Below are 25633 nucleotides of genomic sequence, written 5' to 3' on the forward strand. Positions count from 1 at the left end.
ATACCAACCTATTAATCATAATTCCAAACTGGTGTGGCATTGCTTGTGACTTATGCCTTCAAAGATGTTCATACAACTGTAATTTAATGACTCAAAATACTCAGGCAGTATAAACGCTATCAATCCATGGGATGGCATCCTGCGAATCAGAGAGATACCCTCTATCAAATTTTAAAATTCAAGATAAGCATGAAGCTCAGCACAGCAGCATATACTTGACATAAAAAATACGTGCATTCCAGGGCCATCATCCAATAACATAACAACAAATAGAGCCAGGAATGATGCCTCCCTTAACTTTCAGGAATTTAGAGCCACACAATGACTCAGATAAGCAAACAAAACAATTAAAACAGCAGGTTACCAAACTCTTGAGCACTGAATAACAACTGTTTCTGCTATATCTTATGTGATTTAGAGATTGTGCCTATAATGATGGTAAATGCATTTCAGTATAAATAGGAATTTGGCTGATTAATGTCAAGACCGACACAGTAGATATAAATGTCAGGAAATTACTTTAGGGTATTGAAACTCATAGCATACAATGAGGAATTTCATCTAGAAAGGCTTCTCCTACTAAGGATCCACAGAAAATTGAAATAAAACCAATAAGGAGAGAAAGTTCTTCAAATACATGATATTTTCTGGTGGGTTGTTTATTTAATCAAGTACATTCTGAACCCAGTCACTATTGGTCCATGGTCAACAAATGAAAGAAATCATCTCATCACTTAAAAGATTCACATTTAATGATCCTTAAAGAAGGACTCTTAGAAGAAGTGAAATACTAGCTCAGAATTGAGAAATAGATGTTTATTTATTAGGGATAGACTCACAAATCAGAATCCTATGCTCGAACTGAGATCAGAAACCGAATCATGCAGCCATGAAGAGGCTGGACTCATGCTCTATACTGGTATATATAATATAAGAGGCCATGCCTTAGTGGTCAGGAAACCACTGGCTGTAAGATTTCCTACAGCACCTTCTCCTTTTGTTTAAATAAGAGAGTTCTAAGCCCAATACACAATTCTATACTATAAATAAGAATAATATATTCATTAATTATCCTATCCTAAATAGTTTTTGTCTTGTATAATAACTTGGCCAAATCATGAGAGGAAAGGAACTTCAACTATCTAGTCTTCAACCCCATCGAAGATCCAAGAAGGGAAATAATATTACTTGAGTAAGCAGGAAGTGCAATCAAGCAACTTTCAAAATGTGTAACAAATTACAGAGACAACTGGCTCCCTGGGCAATCATCCAAAGTCTCATTTGCAATGTTGAAGCAACCCACTTTGGCAAAGACCTAGAATAACGGACCGACCACTTAAAGAGGTAGGAAAAATTTTTAAAACTATCTTATCCTATCTTGGCTAGATTTAACAATCCTGCTTATCCATTTTTGGATATCATTTATCTTGTCAGTAGTTGAGACACGAACATGTCTTTGCCTAAAGGCCAGTTTTGCCAAGAAGAAAACAAGCTCCAAGTGAAGTGACCAGTGTTCAACATTCTCTCGGAAATAGAATGATGCTACTAGGAGCAATTGTGACTCACTTAAACATGACTCAAAGTTATTTAAATGCCATAATCTACAGCTCTTTGAAGTGGTTGAAGATTACCTATATATGAAGTATATAATCTCTACGTATCTAAAGAACCTGATTATTCCAACTATAAAAACAATAAATGACTATTGATCTATAATTCTTAATACCTATAAACTTAAAAACTAAGGCTCAGATTAGAATATTATACAAGGGGGCTGGAGAGTCAGTTCGGTGGTTAAGAGCATTGCCTGTTCTTCCAAAGGTCCTGAGTTCAATTCCAGGCAATCACATGGTGGTTCACAACCATCTGTAAAGAGGTCTGGTGCCCTCATCTGGCCTGCAGACATGCACACAGACAGAATATTGTATACATAATAAATAAATAAATATTGGAATATTATACAATAAACAACTGAAACAAATGAGTACAATGACTTCAAAATGTAAACAATGTATAAGTATCTTGATCAGAGGTAGAAATGTATGTTGCAATATGATAAATATATATCAATCCATAAAAATGTTTTTAAGCAGAGGTAGAAGCATGAATGCATACAATATTGAATATAATTTTACATTATATCAATATACAATAATCTATACCAATGCAATTCCCTGGCAATAACAACTCACAATATTCACTCTATTTACTCACTATTATTATTAGTGTGAGTAAGCTCACACTAATCTATTATCCCATTCAATTTTCCCATATTTTTTCAAAGTGATCCTTCAGCCTCTAAAATTTTCCCTCCATCTTGCAACCCTATTCCAATTATAATCAACCCCTAAATGATATCCCTAATTCTGAGAACAAACTTTGTTGGGAGAGGAGATGTTGTCTTTTAGAATTACTTCCAGCTATCATCGGGGGGAATTTTCTTTCTATGGGATCCTGTGAAAGTAAAATGATGGTTAAGTTCCAAGCTTACTGCCTAGAATAATTGCAAATAATCTCTCCGTATTTGGTAAGGATTTTCTGAGCTTCCTATTAGGAGGTCTGTCCAGAACATTGTAAAAAGTGCACCATTTCAGCTAACCAAGTTGGAACCATCTTGAGTAACTGGTACTCAAAAGAGATCTTGTAGTAGTGCTATCATCATCATGACGTAATATCAACCAGGTTGAGTTGATGTTCTGGGGCCACATCTTCTTCCTGGAAATTACAAAATTTACTGCAGGAAAATTTATTGTTCATTGTGCAAACCTTCAACATTAATTATATAGGCATATACAGACAAATATATTCAGTGACATGTACAATAGAGACAAAAATAGATATAAAGAAAAGTAATTTTTTTCTAAATTCTTTTTTCTTTCTGTCACATGCTCCTGGCATGAGACAGAAACTCTGAATTTTTCTTTTAACATGTTTGGATTTATAGAGGGACAGAGCCAGTGTCCAACTCCAAAGCCAAATCTATATATTCATAAGCATTTATCCGCCTAGAAAAGGCACCCAAGGTAATGATAGGATAAAAGTGTAGATTATTGAATCTACTCTTAAAAAAAAATCAAGAGGCATATATATGTATGATGAGATAAAAGGGTAGATCATTAAAATTAATTTAAAAAGTAATTACTTATTTAAATATTTTACATTGATATAGATATGTATGCTTCCTTTTGATAGTAATTTGATATTATTTTTGTTCAAACATACTGTCTATGATGTTATATTTTTACTCAAGGTATTTTACCTAAAACAGCTAACTTAAACATGTAGTGAAAATGGTTGCCAGGCAGTGGTGATGCACGCCTTTAATCCCAGCACTTGGGAGGCAGAGTCAGGTGGATCTCTGTGAGTTCGAGACCAGCCTGGTCTACAAGAGCTAGTTTCAGGACAGGCTCCAAAATCAGAGAGAAACCCTCCTCGAAAAAGCAAAAAAAAAAAAAAGAAAAAAAAGAAAATGTTTAGTCCTTGAAAGTTATTATTATTAAAGTACTGCATATTAGTAGTTTCTTACTTATTAAAGTTGAAAGTATAATCATGTTAGGTATGTTTTAACATTATACAGAATTTTATTATGCCTGTTGTTCTTTTTTCAGGAACCTTGATGTTGGTGAATAACATCTGTGTTAGCCAACAGAAAAAGCAGTTATCTCAAAGTGACCCTTAAACTGTTGTTTGTGACCTCTAATTTCTGATCTATCTTCCAATGACAGAAGTCTCATGATATGGATGTTCTCTTAGCAAACAAAAGACATCTCTTGTGATGGCTCTCCGGCCCTCGTGCTTTCTTCTGGTTTAGATAAATGCTGCTCCACTGATACCCAATCCCAAACAACCTAGAGAAATGATTTAAGGAGTAGTGGGGGAAGCAGGTGGTTGAGGATCCCTGCCTGAGAAGTGGGCCTGGGGCCTTTGGGGAGGCTGGGAATGAGGATCCTTCAGCTACAGGTTCTGGGACCAGCTGGGGAGTCCCCAGAAGCCAGAAGGAGCACTTCAATGACAGCATCATTGAGGACCCAGAGTAGAAGGTGATCAAAGCTTTAGGGAGTCAGGGAGATAGAGGAAGAGGATGAGAAATTAAAGGAGCTACAAAATGAGGTAGAGAAGCAGATGAATAAGAATACAACCCCAAAATAAGAGTACAACCCCAGACAATGCTGGCTCAGTGATCATCTCTTGAGAAGATGGAGCCTGATGCCAGTTCCATCTATGTTGGCAATGTGGACTATGGTGCAACAGCAGAAGAGCTGGAAGCTCACTTTCGTGGCTGTGGTTCAGTCAACCATGTTACTAATTTGTCAGTCTGTGACAAATTCAGTGGCCTTGGCAAAGGGTTTGAAGATGTAGAATTCTTAGACAAAGAGGCAGTGAGAACTTCCCTGGCTTTAGGTGAGTCCCTGTTTAGAGTGAGACAAATCAAGATGATTCTCATCACTACAACAGACAGGGGTTTCCCACAAATCCAATACCATGCCCAGACTACCAATTACAACATCTCCCTGTCTCAATTCTACAGTGGTTTTAACAGCAGGCCCTGGGATCAAGTCTAAAAGGGCCAGGCTAGAGTGACATCATGGTATTCCCCTTACTAAAAAAAAGTATTAGAAGGAGAGAGGGGGAAAAAGAGGAAAGAAGGGAAAAAAGAATTTAAAAAGATAGAAAACAAACGATGACCTCGATGGGAAAAAAATGTTTTTTAAAAAAGATATACTGGGGGGCTGAGAGATGGCTCAGAGGTTAAGAGTAATGACTGTTCTTCCAGCGATCATGAGTTCAATTCCCAGGAAACACATGGTGGCTCACAACCAATTATAATGAGATCTGGTACCCTCTGCTGGCCTGCAGGGATAAATAAATAAATAAATAAATAAATAAATAAATAAATAAATAAATCTTTAAAAAAAAGTTATACTGTGGAAGGGGGAGAATCCCAAAATTAACTGTAGGGACCTGCTTTGGGCAGTAGGGGAGGCCCAGGGAATGGGGCAGGTGTGACATATTTCCTATGGAGATTCAACAGACACTTCTCAAATGTGCAAACTGTTTCCTGTTCTCTGCTCCACTTCACTCTCTTTGGGACTGCTCAAGGGTAGGTGGGTACGGGTGGTAGAAGAACTTCTTTTACACAGAGTTCTGGAAGGGCACCAATCTGTTCAGCTTATTTTCTTCCCTCATCTTCTCTCTGTCTTTTGCAGTCCCTGCCTGCTTCTGATTTACCAGGTCTAGGCACACGCTACCCTTCTTTCCTCAGGGCTCCAGCCTCTCCAGGTTTTTTTGGTGAACTATTTTGTTTGCTTTTTTGTTTATTTTTCTATCTTGAGTGTCTTACTTTGCAGGTTTTTGTACCAGAAAGAACTCACTCCCAGTGGATTCAGTGTGAATTCTACTTACCTTAGAGAAATACAGTACTTTCTTTTGGGAAGTTTTGCAGTGTTTTTTTTTATTTATTTATCAGGTGTTCTTGTTTGGTTTTATCTTTACATTTTTCCCTTTTATTTGGAAGGAATGGGAAGAAGTGGAAATAAGGAGGTGGGAGCTGGATTTTGTTTATTTTCTTAAACTCATTTAAAAGGGATGGGGCTTTTTAAAATAATGTGTCATGGAGAATGTTGTTTATGGAAAACAAAGAAAAATGAATTAATTTATTTTCTGCTACATGGATTATGGTCCAAGATGTGGATTATGCTCTATCTACCTGTCCAATACAATGCACACCTGAGAAATCTCTGCAGATCAGAAACTCATTTTTCCCCTGGAAGTAAGCTTCACTGGATCACACCATTGCAGCAAGTGGCAGGATCACATTAAAAGCATTCTGATGATGCATTGCTAGAAGGTCAATATCATCATTTCCTACCAGTTCTTAAACTATTTGTAATCCTTATAACACAAACCTGAAATTGGAATGCAATATTGAGAAATTCTGAAATCTAGACCTTCAGTTTTCTAATCTCTCTACCCACTGCACACCAAGAGCAGTGCCCATGTGTGTACTCTAGACAATCACGATCACATCCTGAATTTCCAGAGACCCCCCTGCCCCAATAAATTCATATACAGGGAGGCTCAGAGAATAAGGCCCACTGCCAACATGAACCACATAGACCAACATAACTACATGCTGGCTCATGATCAGTCCAAGTCACAGCAGAAATGACAGTTCAACAGACCTGAACACCCAACACTCACCATGGTATAGCTTGTGATCTTCCTTTCAACTCCTACTGTAGATGCAGAATAGAATCATGGAAAGAACCCACAAACTGTCTGCTACTAGTACTCCCCATTTCTAACCCTTCCCAGAATTCCTTAATGGTTAGGGCCACGTCGCTGGGCCTCAAAATATTAGCCGCTCCTCTGTAGAAGGATCAGATATCAAAAGACTCGGACAGCACAGTCCTTCCAGTTCTGCCCTCCCAGCCCAGAAGACAGGGGCCTAGATTAGAACGTTTGTATTTAGTACACATTATTCCACTCCCCTACAGCACATCCTATTCTTCATCCAAAGCACAGGGTCCTTTGTGTGCACATTGCTTGCACACTCACTTTCCAGTGCAGCCATTCCATTCCCTCAGAGATGGGAAATCCTAAAGACAAACACAGGTCACAGTCATAAAGGAATCACTGTTCCTGTGTGACTGTGGTTACTTTGTAACCATTGTTACACAAAAACAGACCATGAATTAGAAAACAATCAGGATATGTTACGGCTTGGAGGGAGCAAAGACAATGTGGACATGATGAAGTTTTAATCTCAAAAATTATTTTGAAAACTTGAAACACACTATATGGTCATGTGCTCCAGAGACTAAGGATTTGTATTAGAGCACAATAAATATTTCTCATGTATTTTCCCTAAAGATGAAGATCTTATCCAGAAAAGTAACAGTCCTGTTAAGCAGGGACACAACATTTTACACAGATCATCTATTTTTGATGAAATATTGTATATATCACAATTAGATTTCAAGATAAGGTCAGTCCCATACCCAGATTGCCATTGTCTGTGGACTGCACACAATGGTCAATCAGGACAATCATACATCATCACAATTGACTGATTCCACATAAGTAATCTCAGTTGAAGGAGGAAAGCCCTTAACCACAGTGCAACCTCTCACTTCCTGCACTGTGTCTCCACCAGCTTCAAAGTTGACCATTGAGTTCAATTCTTATACCAATCCCTCTTCATTTCTAAGTCCCCAATAAAAGCCAGAATGACTAGCAGACACTCATTAACTGCTCTATTTTTCTTTCTCACTGACTAGTGAGGGACAAACCTGGAAGGAGTTGCAGTACTGTCTCCCCAGAACAGGACAGCAGAGGTGGGATTAGGTAGGTGTTCAAAACAATTCTCAATTACATAGCATGAGGCAAGCCTAATGTATAGGAGACATTGCTCTCTCTACATAGAAATCAACATAACTTGAAAGAAATCAAATGAAACTATCAATGACTTAGAAACACTGGAGAACAGAAACAGAGATAAGAGCAGCAATACACTTAAATAAAGTATTTGAAACTGATACCAAAAAGTGATCTTTAAAGTGATGATAATAATGCACTTTTAGCCGGGCGGAGGTGGCGCATACCTTTAATCCCAGCACTCAGGAGGCAAAAGAAGGCAGATCTTTGTGAATTTGAGGCCAGCCTTGTCTACAAGAGCTAGCTCCAGGACAGGCTCCAAAGCTACAGAGAAACCCTGTCTCAATACACCAAAAAATGCACTTTTAGGATTAAATAAAATTTTCTGTATGGACTTTAAAAAAGAGTAGGCCCTTTCTTAGGAGAGGGGATGTCACTAACAAGAGACAAATTGATGGTTCCCTTACATATGTTGACTGCTGAGCTCTGTAACCTGACAAATAGAGTTAGTCAATGGCCTGTTTTTCAAATCTTTGAGTCGACATAACTCTGTCAAGCAAGATCCATCATATTTCTTACCAAAATCAATCTACAGATTGAATACAATGCCCATGAAAATCCCAGCAAAATTCTTCAAAGACTTTGAAAGAACAGCGCTCAAATTCATATGAAAAACAAAAAACCCAGGATAGCCAAAAAAATTCTATACAATAAAAGAACTTCTGAAAGCCTCACAATCCCTGACTTCAATCAGTACTGAAAACAGCCTGGTATTGTCATAAGAACAGACAGGAAGACCAATGGAGCTGAATAGAAGACACGGATATCAATCCACATATTTCTGAACACCTGATATTTGACCAAAAAGCAAAAAATATCAAGTGGAAAAAAGAAAGCATATTTAACTAGTGGTGCTGGCATAACTGGATATCAGCATGTAGAAAAATGAAAATAGACCCACATCTATCACCATGCACAAACCTCAAGTACAAATGGATAAAAGACCTCAACATAAAGCCAGCCACACTGAAAATTATAGAAGAAAAATTGAGAAGTACACTTGAAGGCATTGGCACAGGGAACCACTTCCTCAATATAACCGCAGTAGCACAGACACTGAGAGAAACAATTAAATGGGACGTCCTGAAACTGAAAAGCTTCTGTAAAGCAAAGGACATGGTCAACAAGGCAAAACGAGAGCCTACAGGATGGGAAAAGATCATCACTAACCCCACATCAGACAGAGGTCTGATCTTCAAAATATACAAAGAACTCAAGATATTGGACACCAGCCGGGCGGTGGTGGCGCACGCCTTTAATCCCAGCACTCGGGAGGCAGAGGCAGGCTGATCTCTGTGAGTTCGAGACCAGCCTGGTCTACAGAGCGAGTTCCAGGACAGGCTCCAAAGCCACAGAGAAACCCTGTCTCGAAAAACCAAAAAAAAAAAAAAAAAAAAGATATTGGACACCAGAAGAACTCATAATCCAACAAAAAAAATGGAGTACAGACCTAAACAGTGAACTCTCAACAGAGGAATCTAAAGTAGGTGAAAGAAACTTAAGAAAATGTTCAATATCGTTAATCAGAGAAATGCAAATCAAAACTCTGAGATTCCATCTAACACCTGAAAGAATGGCCAGGATTAAAAACACCGATGAAATCTTATGCTGGAGAGATTGTGAGGAAATGGAAACACTTCTGCATTGCTGGTGGGAATGCAAGCTGGTATAGTCCCTTTGGATGTCAGTGTGGCAATTCCTCAGAAAATTAGGAAACAACCTTTCTCAAGACCCAGTAATACCACTTTTGGGTATGTAACCATAGGATGCTCAATCATAACACAAGGACATGTGCTAAACTATCTTCATAGAATCTTGGTTTGTCATAGCCAGAATGTGGAAACAACCTAAATGCCCCTCCATAGAAGAATGGATAAGAAAAATGTATTACATCCAGGTCTACAAGAGCTAGCTCCAGGACAGGCTACAAAGATACAGAGAAACCCTGTCTCGAAAAACCAAAAAAAAAAAAAAAAAGAAAGAAATATGTGGAACATTTACACAAAGGAGTGCTACACAGCAGAAAAATATAATGACATCTTAAATTTTGCAGGAAAATAGATGGATCTATAAAACATTATTTTGAGTGTGGTAACCCAGACACAGAAAGATAATTATCACATGTACTCACTCATAGGTGGTTTTTAAGCATAAAGCAAAGAAAGCCAGCCTGCAAACAACAATCCCAGATCTTAGACAAAAATGAAGATGCTAAGAGAGACTTACATACATCTAATCTATATGGGAAGTATGAAGTAGAAAAAGACAAGATCTCCTGAGTAAATTTGGTACATGGCGACCTTGGGAGAGGGTTGAATGTGGGAGTGGAGAGGCAGGGAGTGAAGCAAAGAAAATTGTAGAGCTCAATAAATATCAATAAACAAAGATCGAGCATATCTGCAGAGGATAGTTGCCTAATTGCAAATTCAATGTTCCTTGACTCAAGATAACCTTCCTAATCTGGACACCCACACAATCTGCTCTGTGTTCATTCACATGACATTAATTTACACATGCTGGGCAATTACAAACCACTCCTGCTACCACAGTCAGGCCCTTTTTCATAGTGGTGGCTGCAACAGCTGATAGCCTATGCTGTGCCCCCGCAGTGCACACAATAATCTATTCTTCCTATTGTGGTCTGAGGACAGAAGAAATGCTCCATATGCAAATCCTTTTCCTGTGACTGTGTTGGCAGTCAACTACATGGCTCAAATGCGTTATATTATTATTTTGGTTTTGTTTGAGTCAGGGTATCTTTGTAACTTTGGTGCCTGTCTGGGAACTAGCTCTTGTAGACTACACTAGCTTCAATCTCACCAAGATCTACCTGCCTCTGCCTCATGAGTGCTTGGATTAAAGGCATGCACCACCACTGCCCGGCAAATACATAATTTTAAAACTGTGAACTGGTACAGTCATTTAAGAACTTCGATGGTGAGCCAGGTGGTGGTGGCGCACGCCTTTAATCCCAGCACTCGGGAGGAAGAGGCAGGTGGATCTCTGTGAGTTCGAGGACAGCATGATCTACCAGAGTGAGTTACAGGACAGGCTCCAAAGCCACAAGAAACCCATCTCAAAAACCAAAAAAAAAAAAGAACTTTGAGGGTGTAATATAGAGGACACTCAAGGTCACTGTCCAGGAAAGCGACAGACAAGGACCAAGGCCACCTGAGTCAACCTAACAGAAGTTTCATCAGAAACAATATTTCTGTCAGGATGGAAATGCAGCTCTTCTAGAATTAATACGCCTTCCCACTGAGAAATCACATCACACACGTAGAAGATTAATAAAGAAAAGTCTCTTTAATGATGTTATGCATTGATCTGTGTCCAATGCTCAAGGGGAGCTAGGTTAGACAGATTTTGTATTCAATATATGCTGTTATCCATAAGTATCCCTTAGGATATGGTCCAGATTATACTCTGAACAATTGAAACAGAAACAGGCAACTTGCCAGTCTAAATATTTAGGCAAAATATTCACAGACTACTTTCTCAAGTATGCCCATGACCTGTTACAGCAGGTCATTCTTCACTGACAGGGTTCTTTTGTTTTTTGATTTTTGAGACAGGGTTTGTCTGTAGTTTTTGGTGCCTGTCCCGGAACTAGCTCTTGTAGAACAGGCTGGCCTCGAACTCACAGAGATCCTCCTGCCTCTGCCTCCTGAGTGCTGGGATTAAAGGTTTGTGCCACCACAGCATGGCAGGCTGACAGGGTTCTAAGGTGAAGATCACAAGGGAGGGGAAAGTCTGGACTGGACAAGTAAAAGATAAAAAAGATAGGGTGGGGAGTTGTTGCAGAAGACACATCCCATGCCTAGTAAGCTTCTGAAGAAAAATAGCATCTTTGCTGGGCGGTGGTGGTGCACGCCTTTAATCCCTGAACTCGGGGATTTTTCAAGACAGGGTTTCTCAGTACCTGAGGAGCCCGTCCTGGTACTCTGGCCTTGAACTCAAAGAAATCCACCAGCCTCTGCCTCAAGAGTGCTGGAATTAAAGGTGTGCACAATCACCGCCTTTAAATCAGTGATGGCTTCTTTAAAATGGTTTGGGGTCAAATATCTGGACAATCCTGGTGAACAGTCATTCTAACAGGCATTCTAATCTCTTACAGCCCTAATTAGCATATACTTACATACTGGGTGTTTTAGATGCAGTTCTCCCTCTGATAAATTCTACTTTGTGGGACTTAATTATTTTTTTTAATATTTATTTATTATGTATACAATATTCTGTCTGTGTGTATGCCTGCAGAGCAGAAGAGGGCACCAGACCTCATTACAGATGGTTGTGAGCCACCATGTGGTTGCTGGGAATTGAACTCAGGACCTTTGGAAGAGCAGGTAATGCTCTTACCCTCTGAGCCATCTCTCCAGCCCCAGACTTAATTATTTTTTAAGCATTGGTCAATCTATTGTATCACCAATTCTACTCTTCAACATTATGACTCAGTAGTGGAGAGCTACACGACATGTGAGATGCCTTTCATAACCTCCATTACATATATTATTTATATATAAATTTATATATATTATTTATATATAAATTCAGATTATATTTAAATCTTAAATGCAAAGTGCTCGATATCGAGAAGATACTGGAGAAATGAGGCTTCTCTGAGTTTTGCAACTTGTATCCATAAATGCATGAACCCTGTTGAAGATGACTACGGAGGAGTTTGGGAGATTCCTGCTCCCAATACTCTAAGCAGATGAAGCCACAGAGCAAAGTTATTCAGAGGCCTGCCCCTAGGCCCATGAGTTACCAGGGACCATGAGGGACTTCACAATACAGGGAATATGGCGGCGGGTTCCCACCCAGACCCATGGAGGTAACAACATAGTGTTTTCCGCACCTCGCCTTCTGCTCATCCCATCAGGAGACGGCATTCCCTCACTCACCATGTTGTGCTTCTCCATTTTCCCAAAGTTCTCAGCTCATCGTCTCCCTGCAACAGCAACTGTACCCGAGAACAGGAATCCCCTGTCACCAGCTCCTCTTCAAAGCCAAGACTGAAGGCGGCTGCCAGGAAGAGACCTGCACTGCTTCTGACTGGCAGGTCATCTGGAGTGCTGATTGGCTAGTGATTCCGGAGTGGCTAGAGCACCACCCATAGGGGGGTACAGTGTGCTTAAAGAGACAGAATACTGGTTCCTGTCCAATCCATTCACCCCAACAGAGAACTTTTCCAGATCTGAGAACATATGCATTTAATAGTACTTGCCCCTGGCTCCTAAAGCAGTCAATGTCTTCTTGCACTCCTAGGAACTTTCCCTTTTTCTTCCAGCACACTGTGTGACTTGTACAGTGCACTGTGCTAGGTGGGTGGAGTAATTCCTGTCCCACAGAGGTAAGGATGCCTGGAATAATAAGAACTAAAGAGAGTTTTAAAATTACAAAATGAAAGATTTGTTCTGTGGCTTCATTCTGACGTCAGATGAACTGAAGGTACTTTTTATATGGTTTTTAAGATGTGGTTCCTCCTTTTCTCTTTGCTGTTGTGTGAAATCCCTGTGAAAACCACGTAAAAAGTACCTTCAGTTCATGTGACCTCTGCAGGAAGCCAGAGAACAATCATCTTTTGTGACCTTAAAGTTATCTTTAGCTGTTAATATTCTGTGCACCCGTCCCCCTGTAGGACAAGAAATCACTGCATCCACCTAGCACAGCACAGTTCACACTACAAGCTAGCTAACCACATTGTATCCTGGAGGAAAAGGGTGCAAGATTGTGACAGTGTCTCCTTTTGGAGCAAGGGGCAAGTGCTATTGAAATGCAAAGCTTGGCCAATCTAGAAAAGATCTTTGACTGGGGTGGAAGGAATGGCCAGGAATCACTGTACTGTCTCTTTAAGCACACTGTAGCCCTGTGGACAGTGTTCTTGCCACTCAGACCACACCAGCCAATCAGACCCTCCAGGTCACCTGCCAGTCAGAAACAGTGCAGGGCTCATCCGGGCACCCGCCTTCAGACTCGGCTTTGTGGAGGAGCTTGTGCCAGTTGTTTCCTGTGCTGCGGTGAAGTTGCTGTTGCAGGGAGATGACTATCTGAGAGCTTTGGCGATCTGGGGAACCACAACATGTTGAGTGAGGGAATGCTGTCTCCAGATGGGGAGGAGCAGAATGTGAGGTGCGGGAGACAGCCAGGTGCATCCTTGCGCATTGGTGTGGAAACCTGCTGCCATATTCCCTGCCTAGTGAAGTCCCATGTGGTCCTGTTAATTCGTAGACCTAATGCTGTGGGCTTAATCTGCTTAGCGAATTGGGAGCAGGGTGCTGTGTGTACAAACATCTTTCTTCTCAACTTCAATACGTCATACTCAGATAGGCCTAGTTTCTCCAGTATCTTCTCCAAATTGAGCACTTTGCATTTCAATTTACACACAATATCCATTTGTGTTTAACTTGTGAACGGTATCAAGGCATCTCACCTGTTGGGTAGTGGTGCACTTCTAAGCTGCCACATAGAAGAGTTGAATTGCTGATATAAAGGATTTTCCAATGCCTTGGAAATAGTTCAGTCTCACAAAGTAGAATTCGCTGAGGGAGGACTGCCTCTAAATCACCCAGATGATAAATGTGTTTTAATCAGTGCTGTTAGATATTAGGATGCTAGGGCACACTTTGTTCAACTGGATTGTCCAGATATTTAGCTCCAAACTACTACAAAGAAGCCACCACTGATTTAAACCCAGACACCAGGCACATCCCCATATAAAAAAAGCCTCTATCAAGCTTTTCAAGGAGGCTTTACAGGTTCCTAAACAACCATAAGGTCTAATGTGCCTTAAAGTTCCAGTTTTCTTCTTAAGAAAAGCACAGTTCTTCCAGATGGGCTATAGGACACCAGGTGACATATATTTGTAATGAAAAACATAGTTGTGAGGAGTTACCTGATCAGGCAAGGGTTTTATTTACTCCCTCAGGCAGGGAGGGATAAGGGACATTTCTAGGAGATCTAGTAACAGCCTGGGGGCTAAGCCATGTGAGTTTCCCTAAGACCTCAAGTATTGATAATAAAACAGAGCTTCTTCTCTAAAACCAGGAATATGCTTTAGAGAGCTGGTAATGGTCTGGTGCCAAGGCCTTTGTGGAGGGGTTGCTTCAGGCCCAAGAACTCAGCCCTTTCACCATATGGAGCTATGGTTATCAGTTCCCAGGCCACTGTGCTCTTAGTAAAGTTTTTTTTTTTGGTTTTTGAGACAGGGTTTCACCATAGCTTTTTGGTTCCTGTCCTGGAAGTACCTCTTGTAGACCAGGCTGGCCTCAAACTCACAGAGATCCGCCTGCCTCTGCCTTCCAAGTGCTGGGATTAAAGGCGTGCGCCACCACCGCCCGGCAGTAAAATTCTTGAGATAAACTGTGTTCCAATTAAGTAGAATTGTCGGAGTAACCTCCTTCCAAATTCACATGATATTGTTTACTGACTTCTTGTACTTCTCCCATTTCCTTCCATTTCCCCTCTGGCTGTATCCAAGATGCTATTTTTCTTTAACTCATTTTATTAAAATTTTTAGAAACAGTGTTTCTCTGTAGGACTTGTCCTACATTACACCTTTAAAATCTTAAAATAAATGATTCTACCATTAGTTTCAAAGTTATAAATTTGAGTTATGAAACTGAATATCCATTGCAGGTAAAGGAAAAGGATTTGCATGTGGACAGTGGTTTCTACCTCAGTCCAGAATAGAAGCAACAGAGCCGGGCTGTGGTGGTGCACGCCTTTAATCCCAGCACTTGGGAGGCAGAGGCAGGCGGATCTTTGTGAGTTTGAGACCAGCCTGGTCTACAGAGCTAGTTCCAGGACAGGCTCCAAAGCCGCAGAGAAACCCTGTCTCGAAAAAACAAACAAACAAACAAACAAACAAACAGAATAGAAGCAACAGATGGATAGACGTCACCTTAATTTTCCAGTTTATTTTTTTCATTTATCTAGTTTTTTTATCTCCAGAATTCCTTCAGCTTGCATTCTTTTACATGCTTCATGCTTCCATCAAGGAGTTGCAGATAGGAAGTGGCATGCCTGGGCAGAGAGAGGAATATAAGTTGGTACGAGAGAGGAGCTGAGTGTTTTGTAGAAACAGCATTCAGTCTGAGGACTTACAGAGACAGGATACCCCATTTGGTGAGTCCAACAACATTTATCTAGGGCTTCCCTTGGAGGGGATGCTGAGGCAAAGGAAAAGTTAGATTAAGAGAAATGAAGACAAAATCATAGGTTAGACCTAGAGGATGAAAGGTCAATAGAAAGCAGCCTGAGTTTATTTCTCAGCCAGCATATATACTAAACACAGTCAAAAGGCAGATCAAAAAGCAGTACAGTCGTCGGGCATTGGTGGCGCACGCCTTTAATCCCAGCACTCGGGAGGCAGAGGCAGGCGGTTTGTGAGTTCGAGACCAGCCTGGTCTACGAGAGCTAGTTCCAGGACAGGCTCCAAAACCACAGAGAAACCCTGTCTCGAAAAACCAAAAAAAAAAAAAAAAAAAAAAAAGCAGTACAGTCAGCTCCCCATCTCCCTGCACTGTGCTTTGAGGCAACTCAAACCTGTGAATTAACTGGTTCAGCTCGGCAGCTTCTAAGCTTCTAATCACTAACAAGGAGTGCCCCTGGCTGGCCTACACTAGCCCATAGCTTAATAGAAAAAATAGTCATTTTCAGCTGAGCAAAATGCTTTTTCTGTTGAGAAACACAGATGTTACTCACAGCCCCCAAGGTTACTGGAAGAACAGCAGACATGCTTGAACACAAATGGAATCTTTAAGTCTGAAATGACTCCAGATGGAAACTGAGTCACACGTGGGCTCCCATATTGGACTGCGAATTTCATAAAGTTAAGAACTAGTGGCTGGATGCTGTGCTTCTCTAATCTTTCAGCCTTCAGCCCTACTATCTGACTACAGATTTTATGAATAAGATCAATTTGCACTACATCTAAAATCTAATTTTATAAAAGGGTTCTTCTTAATTACTGTTCATGATGTTCGGTCTAAATCTTTATCAAGTAACTTAAAATTTAGTTTTTGAATTCTGTATATCAATAAAAAACTATGCTCCTTTAACCTCTTTGAGCTTTACTAGATACAGCACTTAAAAGGTTTTCTAGGGGCTGGAGAGATGGCTCAGTGGTTAAGAGCATTGCCTGCTCTTCCAAAGGTCCTGAGTTCAATTCCCGGAAACCACATGGTGGCTCACAACCATCTGTAATGAGGTCTGGTGCCCTCTTCTGTCCTGCAGACATACACACAGACAGAATATTTCTTGTAAACCATGATCATTCTTAGCAGTGACCATTAAAATCTTAAACAGGGGCTTAGGGCCCCATGCCATTGATTCCTCCTAGAGTGTGGTATGCCACTAAACTGATTACCCTCCAAAAGTCAGCTTTGGGCTATGTATTATTCAGGACAAGTCCAAGATTACTATCTAAGATGGTACTCATGTACTACACTAGCCAGAACTTGAGATAATTCCTCCACTTTCCCATTACACAAAGACTGGACAAGAGATAATACAGGCAATGCTCCCATGACTTGAAATTATCCTAAGTTTATTTCAGAAACCCTTATAGATGCCATTGCCCATAGACATCAAAAAATAATTTTTAACACATGGTTCCCATATTTCCAAGAGTTGGGGGAAGCAGTTTGGTCATGCATTAGGTCATGATTTATGTCATCCTTGAGGTGGAGGTGGTAACAAGTGACTCGGGGTAATGGTAAAACATATAAACAAATATAAACAAAGGAGCTTATATTCAGGTATCTTGTTCTGAAAAGAAAATGGGAAGATGTATAAATTATAGGATAAATGATAGATTACTCAATTCACTTTAAATAAAAACAATTATTTTTATTAAATATTTTACATTAGCCGGGCGGTGGTGGCGCACGCCTTTAATCCCAGCACTCGCGAGGCAGAGGCAGGTGGATCTCTGTGAGTTCGAGACCAGCCTGGTCTACAAGAGCTAGTTCCAGGACAGGCTCCAAAACCACAGAGAAACCCTGTCTCGAAAAACCAAAAAAAAAAAAATAATATATATATATATTTTACATTAGTATGGCTTTTGTATATTAATACATATTTGAGATTATTTTTGTTATATTATAGATATTTCTAATCTTAATAACATATTTGTGTATATTCATGCAAATTCAAAATTATTTTTGATAAAACATTCTGTAAATCTATTTCTACTCTTATGTATTGTGTGCCCAACAAGTCACTTTACAATGTTAAACAAATCTCTTGTCCTTAAAATTACTATTATAAGCTATTATAAAATTACAGGTTAATAGTTACATATTATAATCATACTTATGGTCATGTTAGGGAGTCTTTCAAGGTGAAACAAAAAGACATTTCATTTCCATTTTTTTTTTCATTATAGGGTTCCTTTGTATTTCTCTGGTTTTCCTGGAAATCACTTTGTAGACCAGCCTGGCCTGGAGCACACTGAGATCAACCTTCTTCTGCCACACAAGTACTGGGATTAAAGGCATGACCATTACTCCCTGACCAAAAATACATTTAAATAAGTCATCAAACATTTCATATTCAAAATATGGCATTTAAGATGTCATGATTATATAAGGCTTTTACGGCAAGACATGTCTGTTCCTGACAACACCAGTCTACTTCAGAGAAATGATGGCTATCATAGAAATGACTAAATGTAGTTAACTTTCTTGCGGGCAAGAGTTAGGCACTGGCAAGAAACTGCCCTTTGAGTTAACTACTGACAGTATACTGTCCAAGTTAGATAGGCAGGACACGGAAGAAAGTGACAGCTGAGCATTGCCATGGCAAAGCAGGACAATCCTTCAAAATTCCTGCTTTACAGAAACTTGGTCATATCTTCTAGGTTTACAGGCTAAAGTTAAAAGTCCAACAGTACAGTGGAATCTTGGGTGACTGTCCAGGCTGTCAGTTGTTTTTGTCATTTCTTGGTTGTTTAAAATTGTTTTTATTGAGGTATATATTTTTCTCTGCTCTCTTCCCTTCCTCCCCTCTTCTACCTTCTCCTATGATCTCCATGCCTGCAATTAGTTCAAAAGATTCTGTCTTTTTCTACTTTCCATGTAGATTAGATCCATGTATGTCTGTCTTAGATTCCTCTTAGTTATCTAGGTTCTCTTGGGTGGAGAATTGTAGTCTGGTTTTCTTTGCTTTAGGTCTAAAAGACACTTATGAGTGAGGACATTGTATGTTTGTCTTTCTGGGTCTGGGTTACCTCACTCAGTATGATGTGTTCTTGATCCATAAATTTGCCTACAATTTCAAGATGTCATTATTTTTTTTTCTGCTGTGTGGTCCTCCATTGTGTAAATGCAGCACATTTTCCTCATCCATTCTTTGGTCAGGGAGTGTTTAGGTTGTTACCAGGCTAATACAAATAGTGCTGATAAGGATATAGCTGCACACATGCCCTTGTGATATGATTGAGAATCATTTGTTATACCCATAAGTGCTATTGCTAGGTCTTGAGGTAGGTTGTGTCCTAATTTTCAGAGAAATCACCATTCTGATTTCTACAGTGATTATACCAGTTTGCATTCTCACCAGCAATGTAGAAGTTTTCCTTTCACCCCACATCCTCTCCAGCATAAACTGTCCTCAGTGTTTTTGATCTTGGCTATTCTTACAGGTGTAAGGTGATATCTCAGAGATGTTTTTACATTTCTTTACTGGCTAAGGATGTTGAGCATTTCCTTAAGTGTCTTTCAGTCATTTTATAGTCATCTGTTGAGAGTTCTCTGTTTAAGCCTGTACAATTTTTCCCCATTGGCTTATTTGTTCTTCTGATTACCAGTTCCTTGAGCTTTTTATATATTTAGGATATCAGCCGTCTGTTTGAAGTGGGGTTGAAGAAGACCTTTTTCTATCCTGTAGGCTGCCATTTTATTAAACATTTCTTCTGCTTTTCAGAATGTTCTCAGTTTTAGGTGGTCCCATCTATTAAATATTGCTATTAGTGTTTCTGCTGCGGGGGTTATATTTAGAAAGTGGTCTCCTGTATCAATGTGTTCAAGTAAGCGTACTTCCCACTTTCACTTCTCTGAAGTTCAGTGTGGTTGGTTTTATGTTTTGATCTATTTGAACTTGAGATTTCTGCATGGAGATAGATAAACACTATACTTTCTGTTTACTCAGGTAGTATTATATCCTTCTCAGGTCTCTAATGGAGTTAAATACTAGATAATTGTGGTTCTCTCTCTTGTTACCAAATTGAAACAACTTAGTAACTAGCACGAAATATGTAAGCTTAAGAGAAATAAAAAGTTTATTTTAGGTTGGGATAAAAAATGATTTAGGTACAACACTTTGGACTTACCAAATAGGATAGATAATAAAGTATTTTTTCTAAATTTACCAAATACAAATTGATTGTTCATTCTTTTCTATATATATTTGTATATAGTTGTTGTATGTTTTGTATATCGCTTTACTGTGTTAGTTAAATTCTTCACTTTTTATTTAGTAAGAAGGGGGAAAAGGTATGACATTTTGATCATGTTCTCATAATAAAGCTTGCTTGGAGTCAGGACACAGCTAACAACAACCTGACTGAGAATTACCCTAGAGGTTTAAAGGACTTTGGCCAGGTAGGAGTCAGAATTATTAAGGCAGACTTGAGGGAAGATATGGGCTCTTTTCTTGCATGGAGAACTTGTTTTCTTGTTGTCAAAACTGACTTTGGGCAAAGGCATGGTCATGTCTCCACCACTGACAAGATACATGGAATCCAGCGCCGGGCTGTTGTGGCACATGCCTTTAATTCCAGCACTCGGGAGGCAGAGGCAGGTGGATCTATGAGAGTTTGAGGCCAGCTTGGTATACAAGAGCTAGTTCCAAGACAGGAACCAAAAGCTATGGGAAAACCTTGTCTCAAAAATCCAAAAAAAAAAAAGATACATGGTATCCGAAAATAGATAAGTAAATCTGTGAAATCTTGACAAGACGAGGTAAGATGGTTTTGAAAATTTTCCTACCTCTGAAAATGGTGTGTCAGTTATTCTAGGTCTTAGCCAAAGTTGGTTGCTTCAATGTTGCAAATGAGAATTTGCATGATTGCCCAGGTAGCCAGTTGTCTCTGTAATTTGTTGCACATTTTGAAAGTTGCTTGATTGAACTTTCTGCTTACTCAAGTAATATTATGTCCTTTCTCAGATCTTTGATGGGGTTGAAGACTAGATAGTTACAGTTAATTTCCTCTCATGACATGGCCAAGTTATTTATTATACAAGACTTAAACTAGTTAGGATAGGATAATTATTGACTATATTGTTCTTATTGTATATAATTGTGTATTGGGCTTAGAACTCGTCTTTAACCAAAAGGGGGGGGTGCTGTAGGAAGCCTTACAGCCAGTGGTTTCCCACCCATTGGTGCATGGCTTCATACACTATATATGCCAACGTAGAGCATGAGTCTGGCCTCTTTTCTGGCTGTGTGATTCGGTTTTTGATCTCTGTTCAAGCACATGATTCTTATTTGTGAGTCTACTCGGTTTTTGATCTCTGTTCAAGCACATGATTCTTATTTGTGAGTCTACTACTAAATAAATAAACATCTATTTCTTAATTCTGAGCAGGTGTTGGGTTTCTTTTAAGCATCCTTCTTCAAGCATCATTAAATGTGAATCATTGCAATGACTAAATGCATTTTTTCCATTGTTTACCATGAGCCAATAGTGACTGGGTTCAGAATGTACTTGACTGAATGAACAACCTCCCAGAAATGATCATGTATTTGAACAAATTTCTTTCCTTAGTGGTTTGTTTTCAATTTTCTATGGATCTTTAGTAGGAGAAGCCTTTCTAGATGAAATTCCTCATTGTATATTATGAGTCTCAATACCCTCAAGTAATTTCCTGACATTTAAATCTACCGTGTTGTGCTTGACATTAATCAGCCAACTTTCTACTTAAACTGAAATGCTTTTACCATCATTATAGGCTCAATCTCTAAATCACAGAAGATATAGCAGAAACAGTTGTTGTTCAGTGCTCAGGAGTTTGGTAACCTAGTGTTTTAATTGTTTTGTTTGCTTATCTGAGTCATTGTGTGGCTCTAAATTCCTGAAAGTAAAGGGAGGCATCATTCCTGGCTCTATTTGTTGTTATGTTATTGGATGATGGCCCTGGAATGCAGGTATTTTTTTATGTCAAGTATATGCTGCTGTGCTGAGCTTCATTCTTATCTTGAATTTTAAAATTTGACAGAGAGTATCACTCAGATTGCTAGGGTTCCATTCCATGGAATGATAACATTAATACTGCCTGAGTATTTTGAGTCATTAAATTGCAGCTATATGAACATCTTTTTGCTTGTTGTGCTTGCTTTGATTTTTGTAAAATCAATTTGATGGTTTTATATGTCTGCATAGATATGTACTATAGGGATATCTGGTCATGAGAGTGATCAATAGATATCAGAAATCTTGACCCTGGAAAAATGGAAAGTTGTAATCCCCACAAGTACTGGCAAATGTGTCCACCTCCATTGAAGATGAGCAAGAGCACTGTATTACTCTGCCCTCTCTCCAGCTCTGTGTTGATTATTTATGACCAACATTTATATTTCTAGTGCTTTCATCTGTCCACTTGTAACTGTTTTATACAGGCAGTTCTTTTTCTTTTTTAAAAAATATTTATTTATTTATTATGTATATAATATTGTGTCTATGTGTTTTCCTGCAGGCCAGAAGAGGGCACCAGACCCCATTACAGATGGTTGTGAGTCATCATGTGGTTGCTGGGAATTGAACTTAGGACCTTTGGAAGAGCAGGCAATGCTCTTAACCGCTGAGCCATCTCTTCAGCCCAGGCAGTTCTTTTTCTACAAAATGTTATTGGTATTGCAGTTTATGTTAGGGTAATTCAGGTGTCAGGAAGATGAATACAGACCTGAAGTGAAAACAATTCTTTGTAGGGACTTCAATAAAAGCCTTTTATTTTTTCTATGGCTTTGTTTGTTTCATTGAGGTTTGCAATGGAGAATGGTCTTAATGTATACTTCTACCACTTCTGGACGTGACTGCATAGACTTGACTGTCATTCATCTCAGACACAAATATACCCACCTCTGTTTTCTGAGTGTTGTGGTTATAGGCAAAATCCATCAATTCACCCTGTTTGTCCATCTATTTTTTCTTTCTGTAGTCATTAATTTTCTATATAATTTCTTATGCATACAATGTACTGTTGATCTTTTCTTTTTTTCTCTCCCTGTGAATAGATATTGCTCTTATAAGTTAGTATCCTATACAAAGGGTATATGAAATAACAGAATTGATTCACCTTTTCAATTTCCTTCTAAAGTGGCTGTCTATGTTATGGAATAATAATGGGGAACACCAGAATCATAAAACTATACTTTCAAAGAAGTATGAATTTCACTGTCATGCTTACATTGTGTACATGTATGGTATATTTTTGAAGACAGTGACCTACGATGATGTGCATATCAACTTCACTCAAGAAGAGTGGGATTTACTGAATCCTTCCCAGAAAACTCTCTACAAAGATGTGATACTGGAGACCTACATGAACCTCACAGCTATAGGTGAAAATGAATTTCCTTCATGTTTCAAAATATGACAGACAACTGTTCTTTAGTTAATGATTTTGTTCTGTAATTTGTTTTAGATGAAGAAGAATAGGTGAACAACACAGTCATAGTTCTTAGGTGCACTTAAGATAATGAGCTAATTGTTGTACAATTTTATATAATATAACATATATATTCTGATACCGTATTTTAGGATACATTTGGGAAGACCTGAACACCAAAGAACATTGTCAATGTTCTAAAAGACATGCAAGGTAATTTTCTTGTGCAAGTTCCTAACAATTTCCCTTGAATAGTTTGTAATGTGTTCTGGAACTTTTAAACAAAAGCAGCAGTGTAAATAAGCACAGCTTTAAATGCATTGATGGTTATAAAATTCTCACAAATCCATATACCTCAATTTCATGTATGTGAATTGCATCTGCAAAGCCTTCATTTAAGAAAAAGTCTAGGAAGCAATGCCTAACCAGATATCACCATTTGATTCATAGCACCATGAGAGCTATGTTGTAGAACTGCTGGTTCATTTGTTTTATGACAGAAAATGTATACACATTTCAGTGATGATGAGTATAGCCACAAAACTTTCTACTAATTCAGTAGCCCATGGTAAGCCTTTTATTACTCATATACTTTTGGTGATTATGCTAAGTTTAATGAGAGAAGGTGAGTCAGGGGTCAAGGGGCAGTTGTTGTGGAGAAACCTTAAGATCTGTACCACAAGTCTGTGAAAGTCAAACCTTGAGGATTCTTTGTGGAAATCTTCTATTCACTATTATTCTTTTCATATATACATATATATACATATATATATATATATATCACTCCTGACACAAGTGTATGAGCATAGGGTTATGGAAAGATTTAGCATACCTCTCCTTAAAAACAATTAAGAAGAAAAACTGTAGTTCTCATGTAGAGTATACATATTGAATTTCATCCAAAAATACAAAGTTAATTTATTTTCTACCATCATGGCTAATACATAAATACAAACTTACATTACAAAAAAATGAGTTCTAGGTCTATGCAAATACTTCCAGATGTCTAAGTTCACTTACTATATGTATAATGATTTATAGTATAGTAGAATTATGAAGCAGTAAAGTTGGTGAAGCACTCCGTGTGTGCAGTTCTTTTCAAAAATGTAAAAAAATATCCTAGAAGAAATACAGGTATAGTTATAGATAAAAAGATAAACCATGGCACAATGTAATTTATAGCACAAATATTTTTATTTTTTTTAAAAAAACATTTATTTATTTGTTATATATACAATATTCTGTCTGTGTGTATGTCTGCAGGCCAGAAGAGGGCACCAGACCTCATTACAGGTGGTTTTGAGCCACCATGTGGTTGCCGGGGATTGACCTCAGGAACTTTGGAAGAGCAGGCAATGCTCTTAAACACTGAGCCATCTCTTCAGCCCCACAAATATTTTTCTTGATGGAAAATGACACCTAATGAGAGAACAAAACTTGATTTTAAACAAGTTAAAAAACCTTGATATTTGATTCATTTTTTAAAAAGATTTATTTATTTATTATGTATACAGTATTCTCAGCATTCTGTCTACAGGCCAGAAGAGGGCAGCAGATCTCATTACAGATGGTTGTGAGACACCATGTGGTTGCTGGCAATTGAACTCAGGACTTTTGGAAGAGCAGGCAGTGCTCTTAACCACTGAGCCATCTCTCCAGCCCAGATTCATTTTTATCATTGGAAAAATATGAAGTTAATTCATATAGATATGAGGTTCAACAGTGTATTGAATGTGGTAAAGCTATTACATGTGTAAATTATCCTTGCAGGATTGAATAAAACTGTGGAAAATGTTTCAGTATATTCTCATTGTGCTAAAGCCTTGTTTTATAACATTCATCTGCATAGGAAAGAAGAAACACATAGCGGAGAAAAAAGTGAAATTAAGCAATGTGATGAAGTCTTTTCTTATCAAAATCATCTTGAAAAGCATAAAATAACACCAACTGGAGAGAAACACTACGAATGTAATCAGTGTGGTAAGGCCTTTGCACGTCATAGTCACCTTCAATACCATAAAAGAACACATACTGGAGAGAAACCCTATGAATGTAATCAGTGTGGTAAGGCCTTTGCTCAACGTGGTACTCCTCAAAGTCATAAAAGAACACACACTGGAGAGAAACCCTATGAATGTAATCAGTGTGGTAAGGCCTTTGCTCAACATGGTACTCTTCAAAGTCATAAAAGAACACACACTGGAGAGAAACCCTATGAATGTAATCAGTGTGGTAAGGCCTTTGCGCTTCACAGTCACCTTCAATACCATAAAAGAACACATACTGGAGAGAAACCCTATGAATGTCATCAGTGTGGTAAGGCCTTTGCACGTCATAATCACCTTCAATAGCATAAAAGAACACACACTGTAGAGAAACTCTATGAATGTAGTCAATGTGGTAAGGCCTTTGCATATCAAAATAGTCTTCTCTGGCATAAAAGACAACATACTGGAGAGAAGGAAACTCTATGAATGTTATCAATGTGGTAAGGCCTTTGCACAACATGGTTCTCTTCAAATCCATAGAAGAACACATACTTAAAAGAAACCATATGAACAAAATCAGTTCCATAAGGCTTT

The 25633-nt window shown here is 38.7% G+C and overlaps 1 protein-coding gene and 1 pseudogene across 1 annotated transcript; both read left to right on the top strand.

Annotated features, from left to right (window-relative positions):
• Window positions 1–432: 432 nt before the first annotated feature.
• LOC121434597 lies at window positions 433–4604 on the top strand (annotated as a pseudogene).
• Window positions 4605–22859: 18255 nt separating this feature from the next.
• On the top strand, window positions 22860–25336 carry LOC121434598 (zinc finger protein 431-like; the record flags this gene model as incomplete). The annotated part of the gene is made up of 3 exons (XM_041633519.1): window positions 22860–23004; window positions 23204–23264; window positions 24901–25336. Coding segments are annotated over exons 1-3 (642 nt in total), but the record flags the coding sequence as incomplete, so codon positions are not given.
• Window positions 25337–25633: the final 297 nt, after the last annotated feature.

This window comes from Microtus oregoni, unplaced genomic scaffold, assembly GCF_018167655.1.
Source record: "Microtus oregoni isolate MIOR12 unplaced genomic scaffold, Mior012 000044F_000, whole genome shotgun sequence".
NCBI classification, from domain to species: Eukaryota; Metazoa; Chordata; class Mammalia; order Rodentia; family Cricetidae; genus Microtus; species Microtus oregoni.